Here is an 18615-nt window from a genome sequence, read left to right as displayed (position 1 = left end):
CCTCCTGCTATTGCTAAAATGACAATAAAATCGGAGTAGCTGCACTATTGCCTCGACGTTCATAGACTAAATATGTATTTCTGCAGGGATTTCAGTCTGACTAAAAAGCAATTATAAAATATGCACATTAAATAGCCTATATAATGTTATTCAATAATAATGCACCAAATGCATCAATGCAATGGTAATTCATTACTGTTAAATCAGATATGTTAATAGGAAGATGGACTCAGTAATATAATTGTAGCAGGTGCACAAATTTTCATACATGAAAGGTTTACCTTGTTTTTCTCTGTTATTCTCTGCTGTCTCTGAGCATTTGTGTTTATCTGAGATGCATACAGAATGAGAGAAATAAACAGAATAATAAGAGTATTCTATAGCACTAAAATGGTGCTAAATCATGTGTCCCATTAACTCACTACGAGGATGTAACATTTCCAGTCTTTACTCAAATGCTAGTATTAGCAGTGAGTCTTGTCATAGTGATGACAGTGTACCGTTTCCTGCAGCATGTGAGCTGTACATGAAGTTTTCTGGTCCAGTGAAGGTGCTTCCAGTGAGTACAGGAGCATTTACACTTGCACCTGTTTCAGCTTTCACTTCAACAACATTGGCTCCAGGCTGAGCACTGCTTCTCATTTGGACTGGAAATTTATCAGCTGAAAGAGAGATAAAGATTTATGATTCTTACAAAGATTTACATACTTTACAACTTTTATATAACTTGCATACTTTTTGTATTTGTGATTGTAATGATGCCTTCATGATACTAAATTATTTCACCTACTGGTCAAGCATAATTTGTATCACACTATAAAAATAAATTATATCACAGTATAAAAAGTTTTAATCAAGCTTTTTAGTCCTTTGTAAACTGGGGGTCATAGTTCTATTAAATTTATTTGTGTAAGACCTGCTGCTGTTGGGCTATGCCCTGCAATTTGCTGTTTTATTTCCTGTTTCCATGTACAGTACAAGCAGTGATTGTTATTTACCCTGTAAATGAGCTCCAGCAGAATAAGATGTTCATATTGCCTTCAGCTTGAGATATATAAGAGAGAGAGAGAGAGAGAGTGTGTGTGTGTGTGTGTGTGTGTGTGTGGGTGAGAGAGAGAGAGAGAGAGATAATTTTTTCACAACAACTTTATTAAATCATACAAACAAATTCACAATATAATTTTAAAAACTCATCACATTACACATTTCCAAGGTGTTTCCACGTTTTCATTTTTTCACACCTAAAACTTACTCCAATACCAAATTAAAAAACAACATTTTATCCACTACCGTACAAATAACTTCATTATACCCCCACCTATGCAAAAAACTTTCATAGTCATTAATCAACTTCTAAAAGTTCAAATCAATCAAGATTCGACCTTTCACCAATCTTGTAAAAAACAATTCTAGTTTTTGTGCTTCTCTACCTTCTATTTTTCTTTGCCTCTTAATGTAAATAGCTCTCTTAGCTTGCCCAATTAAAAAATTCAGCAATTGACTTTTAGTTCTGTGAGCTGCTCTATAAAATGTGCCAAAGATAAAACTCTGAAAAGAAAAATGTTCACCAAAATTAGAAAACATTAGGGTAAGTATATTAAACAAATTTTCCAATCTTGAACACTGTAAAAAAAAAACAGTGAAAAATTGTTTCCCCTTTTTTACAGAATGGGCACTTGTCAGACACATTAGAATTAATAACACTCACAAACGCATTAACAGCAACTATGCCATGCAGTATCTTCTACTGAAGATCACCTGTACACTTTTCCAAAGGTGTTTTATAAAGAATTCTCCATACAGGTTTTACATCATCTTCCAACCCCAACTTTTTTCTCCATACTGAATCCTTTCGTTCCCTAAGAAAAGTTTTATTCAAAACCTTAACACAGCATTTATACAACACTTTACTTCGAGCATCTTGAAAGTTCAGATCCTCCAGACCTTCCAAGTCCAAAAAAAAAAAAAAAAAACATTTAAGCCCTTTAAATCAGGAGTGATTAAAATGTTTGGAAATGGATCTGAATTTACAGGAAAAATCTTACCATTATAATATTCCTTCAACTGTGTTTTTCTTCTACTGTCAACCTTTGCATTAGCAAATCTATAATCTTTCCAAACTGCAAACAGACTGAACTCTCAAAAAAGATGCAACTGCCTGAACATTGCTTAGCTCAGGACCACCAATGTCCATTAAATTATGTAGCCTTAGAGCCTTTGATGAGCATAAGATTTGAGATAATCCTGGTGTGACTTAACAAGCCACATCCAACCTCGCTCCATGAACAAGGGGTTCCTTAAGCAGCCAGTACAGAGATGTTGTGTCTTGCCTCTGTTTCTTAAATAGTTGCCAGATGTTAAAGAGTCCTTTGTAGAATTGAATTGATGCATTGATCTGTAGTTTGCTGGAGTCCATTAAAAAGAGTACAGAGTTCAAATCCAAACCGCTGACCCATTTAAAAATAATGTCAGCTACTTTCCTCCAGACCAAAACCTCTGGTCCTGTTAAGTATCTCTGTATAAACAACAGTCGAAAAACTGCTCTTCTGCTGGCCAGATGTATAAGTCCTTGTCCTCCCTTCTCCCTAGGAAGAAAAAGTATGCTCTGGGCAATCCAGTGATATCCATTCCAGAAAAATCTACAATAATAGCTTGCAGTTTTGCCAAAAACCATCCATTCTGGGTGCCCTGCCACATTTCATGCTCTGCAGTGCAATCTGCAATTCTCCTGCTGAAATGGGCCTCTGAAGTTCAGCATTCGCTTCATTTGGCACTTTAAGCAAGTCCTGTATAAAACGAACTGGCTGACTCATCCACTTCCAGACTCTCACTCTTATACAATTCTGAATAGAATAACACAACCCTTTTCCTAATTTCATTTGGCTCTGTTATATCTATTCCAGTTGTTGAATACAATGAACAAATATATCGACTTTGTCCATTCTTTTTCTCTAGACCAAAGAAGAACCTGGTTGGGCCATCCATCTACTCGACACTCTGAAAACAAGAGCGAACCAATGCCCCCTGTGCTTTAACACCCAAAAGGTCATCTAAAGCTTTCCTTTTTGTTTTAAGGAGCTCAATATGCCCCTGATTTCTTGTACCCACAACTAAACTTTGCAATTCCATCATTTTAACTTCTAGGTCTCTCATTGACTGGGAAACGTCTCTAGAAACATTGAAAGTGTACTGGCGGCACAGTTGCTGTATCTCCACTTTACCACGATCCCACCACTGTCGTAGCGATTTATATTCATGTTTTCTAAAACCAAACTGTTTCCAAAAAAAAGTAAATGTTTCAATAAAAAACCTATCCTGCAAAAAAGAAACATTAAAATGCCAATAAGCACTTTTAAATTTTATATTTGCTACACATAAACATTACAATCAACTAGACAGTGGTCTGAAAAACCTACAGGTAAAATTGTACATTTCTTTATAACATTAAAATGATGCTTAAAACAATAAAACCTATCCAGTCTAGCCAAAGTAATACAGTTCTCTCTTGCTTGTGCCCATGTGTATTGTCTTTCATTTTTATTCAAGATTCTCCAAATATCATAAAGATGATATTCAGCAATGAATTTCAATATTTCATGCTGCGATGCTATATGGGGCTCCTTATGATTTCTATCTACTTTATCATTTGCTGTTCAGTTAAAATCCCCTCCCATAAACATATACTCATCTTGTTTAAGAATAAAGATAGTATTATTCAACTTCTTTATAAAACCAATTCTCTCAGGACCAAGAACGGGTGCATAAATATTCACAAAAACCAAAATGAACTTCTCAAATTTTTGCTCTAATTTTCAATAGTCGTCCTTCAACAACATGTTCAACCTCATAAGATAAAGGCCTGAAATGTTTTTGAAAAAGGACCGCTACACCACCACTCCATGAACTTTTATGACTTAAAATTATGACTTAAAATTATTTCCCCATCTCATTCCATTTTCCAGTCATTCTCATTTCGAGCATCACTGTGTGTTTCTTGAACAAACATCACATCATATGTCTTTTGTCTTATTAGCTCAAAAAGCATTGTTCTTTTTCTACTGTCTCGTGCACCATTTATATTAAGTGTGCCCAGTCTTATCGAACTCAAAGGAATGAATAAAGATCAGACAAGGACAGACCAGCCACAAATACCCCACAAGAAAGATAAAAATTCATTCAATTTCAAATTCATCATTCAATATGTTCAGTTTCAATTTCTGTACAAGTTTCTTTAGTCTAAAGATTTCTTGATCAGAGAAGCTATTTGTATCCTTCTCTCTCATCAACATTCTGGCTGAGCTAAACAGCTCACGATCAGGAAAATAATCTTCCACTTTCACCCCTTTCATTCCTTTGGTTGTTTGTAGGAATTTTCTGATTTTCTCAAGAGTATAAGCACTTCTAACAGATCTTTTTTTGTGACACTGAATTCACAGACCCTGAAGACTCACTTTCACTTTCTAGACTCATCAGCGTTACTTATATGTGATTCGCAGGACTTTCGTCACCTTTCCTTACAAGTTCATCTGCAGTTACTTTCCTTGCTCTCTTCCCGTGACCTCTTTTCTTCATTTTTTGTTTTATTGCAGGTGTTTTAAAAACACTTTCATCCTCTACCATATCAGTATCTCCTTCACCTTCTGCTCCAATCAAATTAGCATCAATACTTGTTTTTTCAACTTCATTCACCACATTTTCCAAATCTCCTTTACTAAATTCTCCATTATCATTTCCATCTCTTTCTCCTGTATCAACACTTGATCCTTCACCAGTTTCCAACTGTCTCTGTTGGTCATTTCTATCTTCACTTGCCTTCTCTTTATTTCTATTCTCATTCTGAAGCAACACCAAATCTTGCTTCTCAGGACATGCATGGACTACGTGCCCTTCCTGTCCACAACCGAAACACTTCATGTTTTCTGAAGATGCATAAATCACATAGTCATAGTTGTCTATCCTAAATTTCATGGCTAAATTTAACTCCTCATTTTCATTCTTTAAAATCATGTGAGTCTGCCTCCTAAATGATACTACATGCTTCAACTCAGGTGATCTGCAACCTAGCAAAATCTTTCTAATTTTAGACACAATCTTGCCATGTCTCATTAGTTCTCTTTCAAAAGTATCATCTCTGATAAATGGTGGTACATTTGAAAGCGTAATCCTTTTTGGCGGGTGGACCCGATGATTTTAATGCCATGCCTCCGTGTTAAGTTATCCAAACTTTGAGACACTGCGGCTGCCATGCCAACCAGCTCTCGCTGATCGACAGCGCTTTCAGTCAGCACGTCAAAAAGTTTAGCAAGTCGCTCACAAAACAGAAAAACCAAGTCAAACAAACAGCAAAAGATAGCGAAAAGATAGAAAAACTCACTCGTTCAGTAGCTCTCTTCCACTCACACACGCTAACTCCGCCCATTCACTCCCAATATCCACTCAGAGAGAGAGAGAGAGAGAGGATCACTCACTGGGAAACATGAATCACACAAACACTTCAGCAGAGCAAAGAGGAAAGTGTCAAACAGTTACACTGCTAAACAATTACACGTTACAGCTCGTGTTACAGTCACAGCGAGTTAAATGTTACCTTGCTTGTGTTTTTTCTCCAGCTGCACAGCCAGGTCATTCATGCCCATATTCTTCAGGATGCCGACCGTGATCTTCACAGCTTCTTCTGGTCCAAAACACGCCACCAGCTTATCCACTGTTTTTAATCGATCTGCATCCTCCATTTCAGACGTTGATATACACTCATGTTTCTTTAAGTGCCACTGAAACTTCTTCAGATCTTCTTTGACCAATTCCTCCAGCGACTTCAGAAGCAGTTCTTCAACAGATGCCATCATCTTTCACCATTTCACAGCTGCAGGACAAGACAAAAAAGATCTGAAATAGTTTCACTCTTAACATGTGGACTCAAGTGTTATTTGAAATATTAAATGAATCTGTGATCAGATCAGGACTCTCAGAATCAACTCACCCAAACACATCTGATAATAAGTCAGTGATTCCTCACACAAGAGTCACACACAAACACTGACACACAAAAGCAGGCACACACACATCAACAAGCTCGAGGAGAAGTAGTCAGATGTGAAAGCTGAGGTTTGACAGAATATATTGCTGTGGACAGACTAAATTGTGAATATACACACATTCACATGATCTAAATGAATGAGTTAAAGCTTGTGAGATGAAATGTGTGTACATTTGATGAGAGGACAGAGATAAAGTCGAGTTGAGAGACCTATGAATTGTCAGAATTGTGTGTAAATATGCTGAAATCATTATTTGTCCTCAAAAGACCCGCACATAATGTATCTGTCATACCACTAAGTAAAATGATTGAGATTGAAATAGAGGTGACAAACACAAAAAAGACAGATAAACAGAGGCAGACAGACCACACTGAAATAAACTGTTAAGAGGAGAACAGATAGACTGCAGGAGTTCCTCTGAGCTCAAAGCAGCATTAGCTTTATACTCAGACTAGGTGATCTGAACCATGTCCGAGCACATCTGAAAGTCTAGCTGATTTGACTAGAGCGATATCTCCATACCATGCTGTAATAATCCTCTGATATATCCAGCACAATTTAATGAAAACTCACTGCATTGCATAAGTGCTAAATAATTCAGACAGTCTATTAGCGAAAGCATTTCTTCAAAACATAAAGTAGCATGGTAATGATGTGTGCACCGGCCTGGAACATTAACAGCAATGTGAGTGCAGACCAGCGGGGACAATCGGTACAAGGCCTAGTGTGAGTACACCCTGTGCCCGGGACTCAAGATAGTGACAGATGCTTTTTTATTATGGATGGGTACTTTTTATTTAACTTCTTTTGGACTGAAGCAATGTAACACCCGCTGAGTGCCATGAAATAGCTTGAAAGATCAAAGACAATTTTTAATATAACTCCAACTTGTCTGAAAGAAGAAAATCATACACACCTAGGATGACTTCAGGGTGAGTAATTTATGGGCTATTTTTTTTTTCATTTTTGGTTGAACTAACCCTTTAAAGGTGCACTAAGCAATATTTGAAAAAAACTTTTGACCAGTGTTAGACTGAGTCCCAAAACACACTCGCAGCCATTCAGCAGTAAGAGGCATGTACTCGCAGCCAATCAGCAGTAAGGGGCGTGTACTCGCAGCCAATCAGCAGTAAGGGGCGTGTACTCGCAGCCAATCAGCAGTAAGGGGCGTGTACTCGCAGCCAGGGCTTAAAAACGAAAAAATAAAAAATTCAATCAGTTCACTCAGAACATAATCGGTATTATAACGTTTCCGTTCCTCATTAAACATTACTGTTCCAAAACTGTTTAATTCGAAAAATAACCAGAATCAGAATAAGAATTAGCTTTATTCGCCAGGTGTGCGCAAACACACGCGGAATTTGTTGTGGTTTTTTAAAGGTGCTCCTGGTACATACATACATACATTCACCTAAAGGATTATTAGGACCACCATACTAATACTGTGTTTTTTACCCCCTTTCGCCTTCAGAACTGCCATAATTCTACATGGCATTGATTCAACAAGGTGCTGAAAGCATTCTTTAGAAATGTTGGCCCATATTGATTGGATAGCATCTTGCAGTTGATGGAGATTTGTGGGATGCACATCCAGGGCACGAAGCTCCCGTTCCACCACATCCCAAAGATGCTCTATTGGGTTGAGATCTGGTGACTGTGGGGGCCATTTTAGTACAGTGAACTCATTGTCATGTTCAAGAAACCAATTTGAAATGATTCAAACTTTGTGACATGGTGCATTATCCTGCTGGAAGTAGCCATCAGAGGATGGGTACATGGTGGTCATAAAGGGATGGACATGGTCAGAAACAACTGCTCAGGTAGGCCGTGGCATTTAAAACGATCCCCAATTGGCACTAAGGGGCCTAAAGTGTGCCAAGAAAAACATCCCCCACACCATTACACCACCACCACAAGCCTGCACAGTGGTAAAAAAGGCATGATGGATCCATGTTCTCATTCTGTTTACGCCAAATTCTGGAGTCTACCATCTGAATGTCTCAACAGAAATGGGACTCATCAGACCAGGCAACATTTTTCCAGTCTTCAACTGTCCAATTTTGGTGAGCTCGTGCAAATTGTAGCCTCTTTTTCCTATTTGTAGTGGAGATGAGTGTTCCCGGTGGGGTCTTCTGCTGTTGTAGCCCCATCCGCCTCAAGGTTGTGCATGTTGTGGCTTCACAAATGCTTTGCTGCATACCTCGGTTGAAACGAGTGGTTATTTCAGTCAAAGTTGCTCTTCTATCAGCTTGAATCAGTTGGCCCATTCTCCTCTGACCTCTAGCATCAACAAGACATTTCGCCCACAGGACTGCCGCATACTGGATGTTTTTCCCTTTTCACACCATTCTTTGTAAACCCTAGAAATGGTTGTGCGTGAAAATCCCAGTAACTGAGCAGATTGTGAAATATTCAGACCGGCCTGTCTGGCACCAACAACCATGCCACGCTCAAAATTGCTTAGATCACCTTTCTTTCCCATTCTGACATTCAGTTTGGAGTTCAGGAGATTGTCTTGACCAGGACCACACCCCTAAATGCATTGAAGCAACTGCCATGTGATTGGTTGATTAGATAATTGCATTAATGAGAAATTGAACAGGTGTTCCTAATAATCCTTTAGGTGAGTGTACATGCATACATACACATCTGACATGAGAACAAAAAATAAAAATAATTTTAACAAGACTTAGCAATAAATAATGTGAAAGAATCTGGAACAGTAGATTGATTTATGTACAGATTTGTGCATTTTTACTCTATATAGAACTGTATAAGTAATATAGATATGCATATGTATTTACATAATACTTGAGAAGGCAATAATTAAAATGTAGAATGATTTACGGAAATGAATTACAGAACACAGAATTACAAAACACAGGTAATGATTCAAATGTTAGCTGTTTAAGCTGGAGATGGCATGGGGGTGTTTTTATGTGTAGATGTTCTAGTGTCCAGAGTGAGAGGGGTCTTCAATGATGATACCTGCCCATGTCTTTACTCTGGAGTTGTACAAATCCTGAAGACTGGACAGGTGCACAACCAATGATCCCTTCTGCGGTTCTTACAGTCCGTTGCAGTCTTCTTAAATCCGATTTGCTGGCTGACCCAAACCGGACAGTTATAGAAGAGCACAGAACAGACTCAATAATAGCGGAGTAAAACTGTGTCATCTGTGCCTTTGGCAGGTTGAACTTTTTCAGCTGACGAAGAAAGTACAACCTCTGCTGGGTCTTTTTCACAATGGAGTCAATGTGAATGTCCCACTTGAGGTCCTGAGAGATGGTGATGCCCAGGAATCTGAATGACTCCACTGCAGCCACAGTGCTGTCCATGATGGTGAGTGGAGGGAGAGCAGGGGGGTTTCTCCTGAAGTCCATGATCATCTCCACAGTTTTGAGCGTGTTGAGCTCCAGTTTTGTTGTGACTGCACCAGACAGCCAGCTCTCATCACCATCCTGAATGAGGCCAATGACTGTAGTGTCGTCTGCAAACTTCAGGAGCTTGACAGAGGGGTCTTTAGAGGTGCAGTCATTTGTGTAGAGAGAGAACAGAAGTTGGGAGAGAACACAGCCCTGAGGAGCTCCAGTGCTGATGGTGCGGGTGTTTGATGTGATTTTCCCCAGCCTCACTAGCTGCTGCCTGTCTGTCAGAAAGCTGGTGATCCACTGACAGATGGAGGTGGGTACAGAGAGCTGTGTGAGTTTATTCTGAAGGGTGTCCGGGATGATGGTGTTGAAAGCTGAGCTGAAGTCCACAAACAAGATCCTTGCATAAGTCCCTGGTTTGTCCAGATGTTGGAGGATGTAGTGCAATCCCATATTGACTGCATCATCCACAGACCTGTTTGCTCAGTAAGCAAACTGCAGGGGGTCCAGCAAGAGTCCAGTAATGTCCTTTAAGTAGCCCAGCACCAGTCTCTCAAATGACTTCATGACCACAGATGTTAAAGCAACAGGTCTGTAGTCATTAAGTCCTGTGATTTTAGTTTTTTCTTGGGTACAGGTATGATGGTGGAGCATTTGAAGCAGGAGGGGACTTCACACAGCTGTGCTGTGAGATGGTCAGAGTGGGTGTGTGGTGTCAGACCAGACTTTTGCTTTTCAAACCTGCAGTTTGAAAAAGTTAATTACATTATTTTTTCATTTTGCATATACTTGCAAATGTACAACTGTACTAAACAGACTAATTTTTCACTCAAAAATAACATAACACATGATAGTTAAATTTGAACATTTAATGCATAACAACATGGTTAAAACCACAACAGAAATACCTCCATTAATTATAAAGCATAAACAGCTAGAAAAACTATTGACCTGTTTTACTGAACCGTTCGTACTGAACAATGGAAAGTCTTCTTTTCAGAAGAGGTGATAACATTCTGTGTACATAACTTTCTTGCAACACTACTTGTTTTAGAAATTACATGAAAAAAATTAAACTGGATAACCATTGCTCTTTAAATGCACCGTCAACTGCTAATTTCAAAGTAGGCTATAACGCAAACAACCCTACGCGACGTCCTTGCATCACAGAATTAAATTCAGTAAGCTAATAAAGCTGGATCATTTAAATACAATATAAAATTGTAAAATAAAACCACAACAAAATTTATATAATATATAGGGCTGTCAAATGATTAATCACGATTAATCAACATCCAAAATAAAAAGTTTTGTTTACATAATATATGTGTGTATACTGTGTATATTTATTATGGTATATAAATACACACACATGCATGTATATATTTAAGAAGAATATGTTGTTTATATATTAAATATATTTATATATAATATAAAATATAAGAATATAAATATATAAATGTATATACATGTAAATATTTTCTAAATATATAATTTATGTGTGTGTATTTATATATACATAATAAATATACCCTGTACACATACATATATTATGTAAACAAAACTTTTATTTTGGATGTGATTAATCTTGATTAATCATTTGACAGCCCTAATAATTTAAAAGTATTAACAGTCTATAAAGAAATCACATTGACCTGTTTTGGGCTACCTGAGATACTTGGATAGGTTTAAACGAAATGCACTAACTGTAAAAGTCTATATGAGCCTAAATGATGTTCTAGTGTCCAGAGTGAGAGGGGTCTTCAATGATGATACCTGCCCATGTCTTTACTCTGGAGTTGTACAAATCCTGAAGACTGGACAAGTGCACACCAATGATCCCTTCTGCGGTTCTTACAGTCCGTTGCAGTCTTCTTAAATCTGATTTGCTGGCTGACCCAAACCGGACAGTTATAGAAGAGCACAGAACAGACTCAATAATAGCGGAGTAAAACTGTGTCATCTGTGCCTTTGGCAGGTTGAACTTTTTCAGCTGACGAAGAAAAGTACAACCTCTGCTGGGTCTTTTTTCACAATGGAGTCAATGTGAATGTCCCACTTCAGGGTCCTGAGAGATGGTGATTCCCAGGAATCTGAATGACTCCACTGCAGCCACAGTGCTGTCCATGATGGTGAGTGGAGGGAGAGCAGGGGGGTTTCTCCTGAAGTCCATGATCATCTCCACAGTTTTGAGCGTGTTGAGCTCCAGTTTGTTGTGACTGCACCAGACAGCCAGCTCTCATCACCATCCTGAATGAGGCCAATGACTGTAGTGTCGTCTGCAAACTTCAGGAGCTTGACAGAGGGGTCTTTAGAGGTGCAGTCATTTGTGTAGAGAGAGAAGAGCAGTGGGGAGAGAACGCAGCCATGAGGAGCTCCAGTGCTAATGGTGCGGGTGTTGGATGTGAGTTTTCCCAGCCTCACTAGCTGCTGCCTGTCTGTCAGGAAGCTGGTGATCCACTGACAGATGGAGGTGGGTACAGAGAGCTGTGTGAGTTTATTTTGAAGAGTGTCGGGGATGATGGTGTTGAAAGCGGAGCTGAAGTCCACAAACAGGATCCTTGCATAAGTCCCTGGTTTGTCCAGATGTTGGAGGATGTAGTGCAATCCCATATTGACTGCATCATCCACAGACCTGTTTGCTCAGTAAGCAAACTGCAGGGGGTCCAACAAGAGTCCAGTAATGTCCTTTAAGTAGCCCAGCACCAGTCTCTCAAATGACTTCATGACCACAGATGTTAAAACAACATGTCTGTAGTCATTAAGTCCTGTGATTTTTGGTTTTTTCTTGGGTACAGGTATGATGGTGGAGCATTTGAAGCAGGAGGGGACTTCACACAGCTGTGCTGTGAGATGGTCAGAGTGGGTGTGTGGTGTCAGACCAGACTTTTGCTTTTCAAACCTGCAGTTTGAAAAAGTTAATTACATTATTTTTCATTTTGCATATACTTGCAAATGTACAACTGTATAAACAGACTAATTTTCACTCAAAAATAACATAACACATGATAGTTAAATTTGAACATTTAATGCATAACATGGTTAAAACCACAACAGAAATACCTCCATTAATTATAAAGCATAAACATAGAAAAATATTGACCTGTTTTACTGAACCGTTCGTACTGAACAATCGAAAGTCTTCTTTTCAGAAGATTGATAACGTTGTGTACATAACTTTTTTTTGCAACACTACTTGTTTTAGAAATTACATGAAAAAAATTAAACTGGATAACCATTGCTCTTTTAATGCACCGTCAACTGCTAATTTCAAAGTAGGCTATAACGCAAACACCCTACGCGACGTCCTTGCATCACAGAATTAAATTCAGTAAGCTAATAAAGCTGGATCATTTAATACAATATAAAATTGTAAAATAAAACCACAACAAAATTTATATAATATATAGGGCTGTCAAATGATTAATCACGATTAATCACATCCAAAATAAAAGTTTTGTTTACATAATATATGTGTGTATACTGTGTATATTTATTATGTATATATAAATACACACACATGCATGTATATATTTAAGAAGAATATGTTATGTTTATATATTAAATATATTTATATATAATATAAAATATAAGAATATAAATATATAAATGTATATACATGTAAATATTTTCTAAATATATAATTTATGTGTGTGTATTTATATATACATAATAAATATACCCTGTACACATACATATATTATGTAAACAAAACTTTTATTTTGGATGTGATTAATCGTGATTAATCATTTGACAGCCCTAATAATTTAATAAAGTATTAACAGTCTATAAAGAAATCACATTGACCTGTTTTGGGCTACCTGAGTTACTTGGATAGGTTTAAACGAAATGCACTAACTGTAAAAGTCTATATGAGCCTAAAGTCCATACTGCTTGTTTAAACATAGGAAAAGAATGTCCTCCATGACCTGTGCATTCATTGAAGACCTCAGTGGGGAAAGAATGTACTTGACGCATTAAAATGCACGCTCTATGCTGACTTGTGTTACAGGTAGTGCAATTACATTCATAGCAAGTTAGGTTAGGGGAACAACACATGCCCAGAACTTTAAAAATATCCAAAATGTGTGCTTTCTTTTTCTTTTGCCATCAACAGCTGTTCTATCTCGTTGTCATCGCCGGATGATTGGAACGGACTTTGCTGTGCCATCGTGTTGCTGCCAGATAGATTTTGAATGGCTTCCCAGGCACGACACAAGTGAATTTTTGCACTTTGGGATTGAAGATTGCTAAGAAAAAGTCTGTATCTAGGATCAAGAAATAAAGCAGCCACAAAGGCGTCATTGTCAAAGAGGGCTGTTTGTCTTGATTTGAGACACTGTGTCACGGATCTGCAGGAAATGGGACCCAAATGCAGAATGAGCAGACAAGGGTATTTTATTAACAAGACAAACTGGAACAGCTGGAGGAATTTGCAGTGAAACAGTTCAAACAGAGGGGCAGGGCAGACAACAATACAGGCAGGAGGGATGACCACAGAGACAATCCGATAGGACCACGGGCTCAAGCACAGAGGAGGCAGCTCAAGAGGAAGGACCAGGTAGACACACAGGAAACCCGTAGCTTTAAGTGAAACTCTAATGTCACCAGTCTAGCCGCCAGGTAGGGGCTCATGGGACCAGAGTCTTGACACGTGAGAGAGGTGAACTGCTTCTAAGCAGTGGGGTTCAGTGGCCAGGGATTCTGAGAGGGTAAGACAGGACAAACACAAAAAACAAAAAGCCAAGATCCAAAACTGGAATCTCTTAAACAAGAGTAGATGAAAATCTAAATCAAATGAGAAACAAAACTAGATTAGAATGCACAACAAATTTCTTTTTCTTTCCATTCTTCTTAAACTAGACAAAACTAAAGACCAAAAAGGATATAAATATCTAGAGAAGAGATCAAAAATAATGATCAAGATCAAAAGGATAAATTCTGCGCCAAGAGACAGGTAAACACCAAAAACGAACCAGCAGAAACACAAGGAAAGGAAACCCAATATATAGAGCAGCACACGAGGATCAGGTGAAAACAATCAAGCAGACAAGGGCTAAACAAGGGGGCGTGACCAAGGGAAACAAGGAGGTGGGATGAGAGGAGCATGTGGCAGACACAAACAGAGACAGAACCATGTGCTTAGACACAAAACAAACAGTAAAACACCGAACAAAGACAAGACTGTCCGGGCAGGTTCCTGACAATACCCTCCTCCCAATGGACGCCTCCAGGCGTCCACAGTGGGCAAAACAGTACAGGGAGGTACCAACTGGGGGGGCGGGTTGGGAACAAAACTTGGAACTCCAGGGTAGCCAGAAAACATAAAGGGTGGGACTGGGAGGGAGGAAAATAATCCTGGGGAATAGTTTGAGGTGGACCAAGGAGGTTCTGGCTTATGGGATCCAAAAGGACTAGCTAATAGGGTGGGTGGGATGGGGATCCTGTTGGTGGTCCTTCTGGGGATGTGGACTTGTCTTACTGGAGAATTCTTGGGAATAGCCCTTATGGCCTCTGGGGCAAACTCTTGACGCGTGAAGGACCTTGGGACAAACTCAGGGGCCATGACCACATGGGCAGAGAGGGTGCATCCTTGGGAAACCAGTTCCGGAGATGCAAGAATGGATTCCGGTACGGACCTTGAAGCACTTTCCAGGGCCTCAGGGACAGGCACTGGGCTTGACTCTGGCGTGCCCTTCTGGGCTGTAAGGACAGGCACTGGGCTTGACTCTGGCGTGCCCTCCTGGGCTGTAAGGACAGGCACTGGGCTTGACTCTGGCGTGCCCTCCTGGGCTGCGCTGATGGACTCTAGAGGTTCCTGGACCAGCGCAGACTCTGGAGCTGGCACCGACACTGGAATGGGCTCAGAGGTTGGAGCTGACACAGGCTCATGGGGTGCCATCTCAACAGCAAGCTCTGGGAACATGACATGACTTATATGGTTACCCCTCTTGGGCGTGACAGGATTAACCGGTGGTTCAGGTGAAGTTACATAGACAGTCACAGATTCCTTCTCTAGGGGAGAGACAGCTGGTGAAGTAGGCAGCTTAGGGTGTGGTTCCACCAGGTCACATACTTCTGGGACCACTGGATATTGGACCACCTGACTTGGGTCCGCCTGGATAACAGGACTAGGGACATTCTGAATCTGGTCTTCCAAGACCACTGGAGGTAGGGCATCCTGACTTAAGAAATCCTGGACCTCTGGACTTGGGGTCTCATGGCTTAGGTCCTTCTGGACCACAGGACTTGGGACCTCCTGGGAAGAAATGTCGAACTGCACAACACAGGCCCTCATCTGCTTTGGCTTCTGGGGGCACAGCAATGTGTTAGCGGCTGCCTCTGAATTGACTGCATTTAACTTAACCACCTTAAAAGTTATGGCTGCTGACTTGGCCACCTCTGGGAGGAAAGGCCCTGTCTTGACTGGCTCTGGAATGACAGGATCTGACTTGACTGGCTCTGGAATGTCTGGGGCAGGCTGGATTGGCTCTGCACTAACCGGAGTAGGCTGAACCGGCTCTTGAATAACTGGAGCGGACTTGACTGACTCTGAGACCGATGCAGCATTCTGGGCTGTGCTCTTCCTTCTTGCCCTATGCTTTTTTGGAGTCAGAAGATGATCTGGGACTTGACTCAGCGAGGGTAAGAGAGCAGGTTGGTCTCTGCAATCTGGCTCTGGAATGACTGGAGAAGACTGGACAGACTTGGGGATAACTGGAATAGCCCTAGGATTCTCTGTAGTGAAAGCTTCTACACTGACAGCAGTTAACTCAGTGGACTTGGAAACAGGTACAGCAGTCTTGACCGCTCTCCTCCTCCGCAGTCTACGCTTTAACGTAGGAGACTGAAGAGGGCCTTGAATTTGACTCTGCTTGGGAGGGAAGGTGGCATCGTCCCTGCAGGCTGACTCTGGGGGTGTAAGAATCTGCCAGTCCTTGCGATGGTGCAAATATTTAGAAAATGTCCAGTAATCTATGCCTCTTAGTTGCTCCATCTCCCATTGTGGTAGGGGATCATCCAAACAGAGATTAAAAGCTTCCTTTAGTGTGGAGTCAGAGTACTCCAGGCCCCTTGCCATGGTCCAGAAAAACTGGGCAAATGCACCCACCTCCAGGCCCTGCTGGCGGAGCGATGCCACTGCCCGTTGGAGTGCCAGTCTCCCCTTGGCGGTACTGGGAGGAACAATGCGGATGCTCATTGCTGGGTCCTGAGGTGGCTGGTTCGTTCTGTCACGGATCTGCAGGAAATGGGACCCAAATGCAGAATGAGCAGACAAGGGTATTTTATTAACAAGACAAACTGGAACAGCTGGAGGAATTTGCAGTGAAACAGTTCAAACAGAGGGGCAGGGCAGACAACAATACAGGCAGGAGGGATGACCACAGAGACAGTCCGAGATGACCACGGGCTCAAGCACAGAGGAGGCAGCTCAAGAGGAAGGACCAGGTAGACACACAGGAAACCCGTAGCTTTAAGTGAAACTCTAATGTCACCAGTCTAGCCGCCAGGTAGGGGCTCATGGGACCAGAGTCTTGACACGTGAGAGAGGTGAACTGCTTCCAAGCAGTGGGGTTCAGTGGCCAGGGATTCTGAGAGGGTAAAGACAGGACAAACACAAAAAACAAAAAGCCAAGATCCAAAACTGGAATCTCTTAAACAAGAGTAGATGAAAATCTAAATCAAATGAGAAACAAAAAAACTAGATTAGAATGCACAACAAATTTCTTTTTCTTTCCATTCTTCTTAAACTAGACAAAAAACTAAAGACCAAAAAGGATATAAATATCTAGAGAAGAGATCAAAAATAATGATCAAGATCAAAAGGATAAATTCTGGGCCCAAGAGACAGGTAAACACCAAAAAACGAACCAGCAGAGACACAAGGAAAGGAAACCCAATATATAGAGCAGCACACGAGGATCAGGTGAAAACAAATCAAGCAGACAAGGGCTAAACAAGGGGGCGTGACCAAGGGAAACAAGGAGGTGGGATGAGAGGAGCATGTGGCAGACACAAACAGAGACAGAACCATGTGCTTAGACACAAAACAAACAGTAAAACACCGAACAAAGACAAGACTGTCCGGGCAGGTTCCTGACACACTGAACAAGGCGTTTTGCAAAGGAATTGTCAATTCTGTCGGTACACAGTAAACCCTGAAGCCAAACACCGTAGAAGTCACCCGCTGTAAGCTGGTCGGATTGGAGGCTTTTCGTAGCAATTTTCACTGGTTTCAGTGCACGCACCAAGCTGGATATTGCCTCCCATTCATTCTCAACTAAATGTAGTTCTTTAATATTTGGTGACGTCTTTGCAAAAATTCCTGAACCCTAAAAGCCGCTCCAGCATATCGTGTGTAGAATCCCAGTGCGTTGGACAGTCAACAACTACCCTTTTGTGCCCCATTCTCTTAAGAAGAGTGACAAAGTTTTTGTGTGACAACTTTTTTGCAACACGTCTCGCTTTAGAAATCAAATTGGATGACCGTTGCTCTTTTAATGCATCATCAACTGCTAGCTGCAGGGTATGAGCCAAGCACATCACACTGCGTAACACATGTCCTGATAGCACAGAGTCAAGTTCAATTTCCAAATCAGGAGTTTCGCCTCTTCCATTCCTGCGCCCATGGGATCAATTTCATTCGCTTCCGATGGGGTTCCCTCGTGCATATCAGATAGTAAAGACACTGCCTTAAACATGTTTGAGTATTGTTTTATTGAGTAAACTTGCCCTAATTCAACATTATATTGTTCTAATACATTCAGCTGTATTCAGCTGTGTGTCATTCAGTTAGCTCTGTTACGGCCAACACAATTTTTTCTCTGTCAGTGTACTGTACCTTTACGCCAAGAACAGATCGGTCTCTGCATGTAGCTGAATCAATTTTAAGCATTAGTAGCCTTCCCTTTAACTCATTCTTGAGCTTTAAGCTTCCCACCCGAGCAACATTTGACACCATATCACGGATATTTGAGGTGTTGATGGCAAAATCATTTCCTATAGCCTCTTGTATTCTGCCCTACAAAGGCAAAGGGCAGTAACTACGCAAACACTGAAACTGAGAAAAATGCCTTTAAAGTTTTTACATCAGCCAGTCAAACATGTTGTGGGTAGATTAGTGGCAATGCATTCATTTAAAGCCTTTTTAGGATGAAAATTTTTATGGATAAAAACCATGACCATTGATGTGACCTTTGACCACT

The 18615-nt window shown here is 40.5% G+C and overlaps 2 protein-coding genes across 2 annotated transcripts in view; both read right to left on the bottom strand.

The window, feature by feature from the left end:
- LOC122134269 (protein NLRC3-like) overlaps window positions 1–18615 on the bottom strand; it is a 47427-nt gene that overhangs the window by 15230 nt on the left and 13582 nt on the right. The window contains exons 2-4 of the mRNA XM_042746593.1: window positions 5588–5863; window positions 501–662; window positions 282–329 (exon numbers count right to left, since the gene is read on the bottom strand). Of these exons, the coding sequence (XP_042602527.1) occupies window positions 282–329; window positions 501–662; window positions 5588–5846 (469 nt within the window). The 5' untranslated portion in view covers window positions 5847–5863. The remainder of the gene's footprint in view (window positions 1–281; window positions 330–500; window positions 663–5587; window positions 5864–18615) is intronic.
- LOC109104341 (calphotin-like) lies at window positions 13790–17002 on the bottom strand. Its single transcript, XM_042749527.1, has one exon. The coding sequence runs from the start codon at window positions 16608–16610 to the stop codon at window positions 14466–14468; it is 2145 nt and encodes a 714-aa protein (XP_042605461.1). The 5' UTR covers window positions 16611–17002; the 3' UTR covers window positions 13790–14465.

Source organism: Cyprinus carpio, chromosome A4 (assembly GCF_018340385.1).
Source record: "Cyprinus carpio isolate SPL01 chromosome A4, ASM1834038v1, whole genome shotgun sequence".
Taxonomy (NCBI): domain Eukaryota; kingdom Metazoa; phylum Chordata; class Actinopteri; order Cypriniformes; family Cyprinidae; genus Cyprinus; species Cyprinus carpio.
This window is presented reverse-complemented; position numbering and strand designations above follow the sequence as displayed.

Bases quoted from the DNA above. Each gene is read 5' to 3' on its own strand.
- LOC109104341 (XM_042749527.1), bottom strand. From the start codon at position 16,610: ATGAGCATCCGCATTGTTCCTCCCAGTACCGCCAAGGGGAGACTGGCA.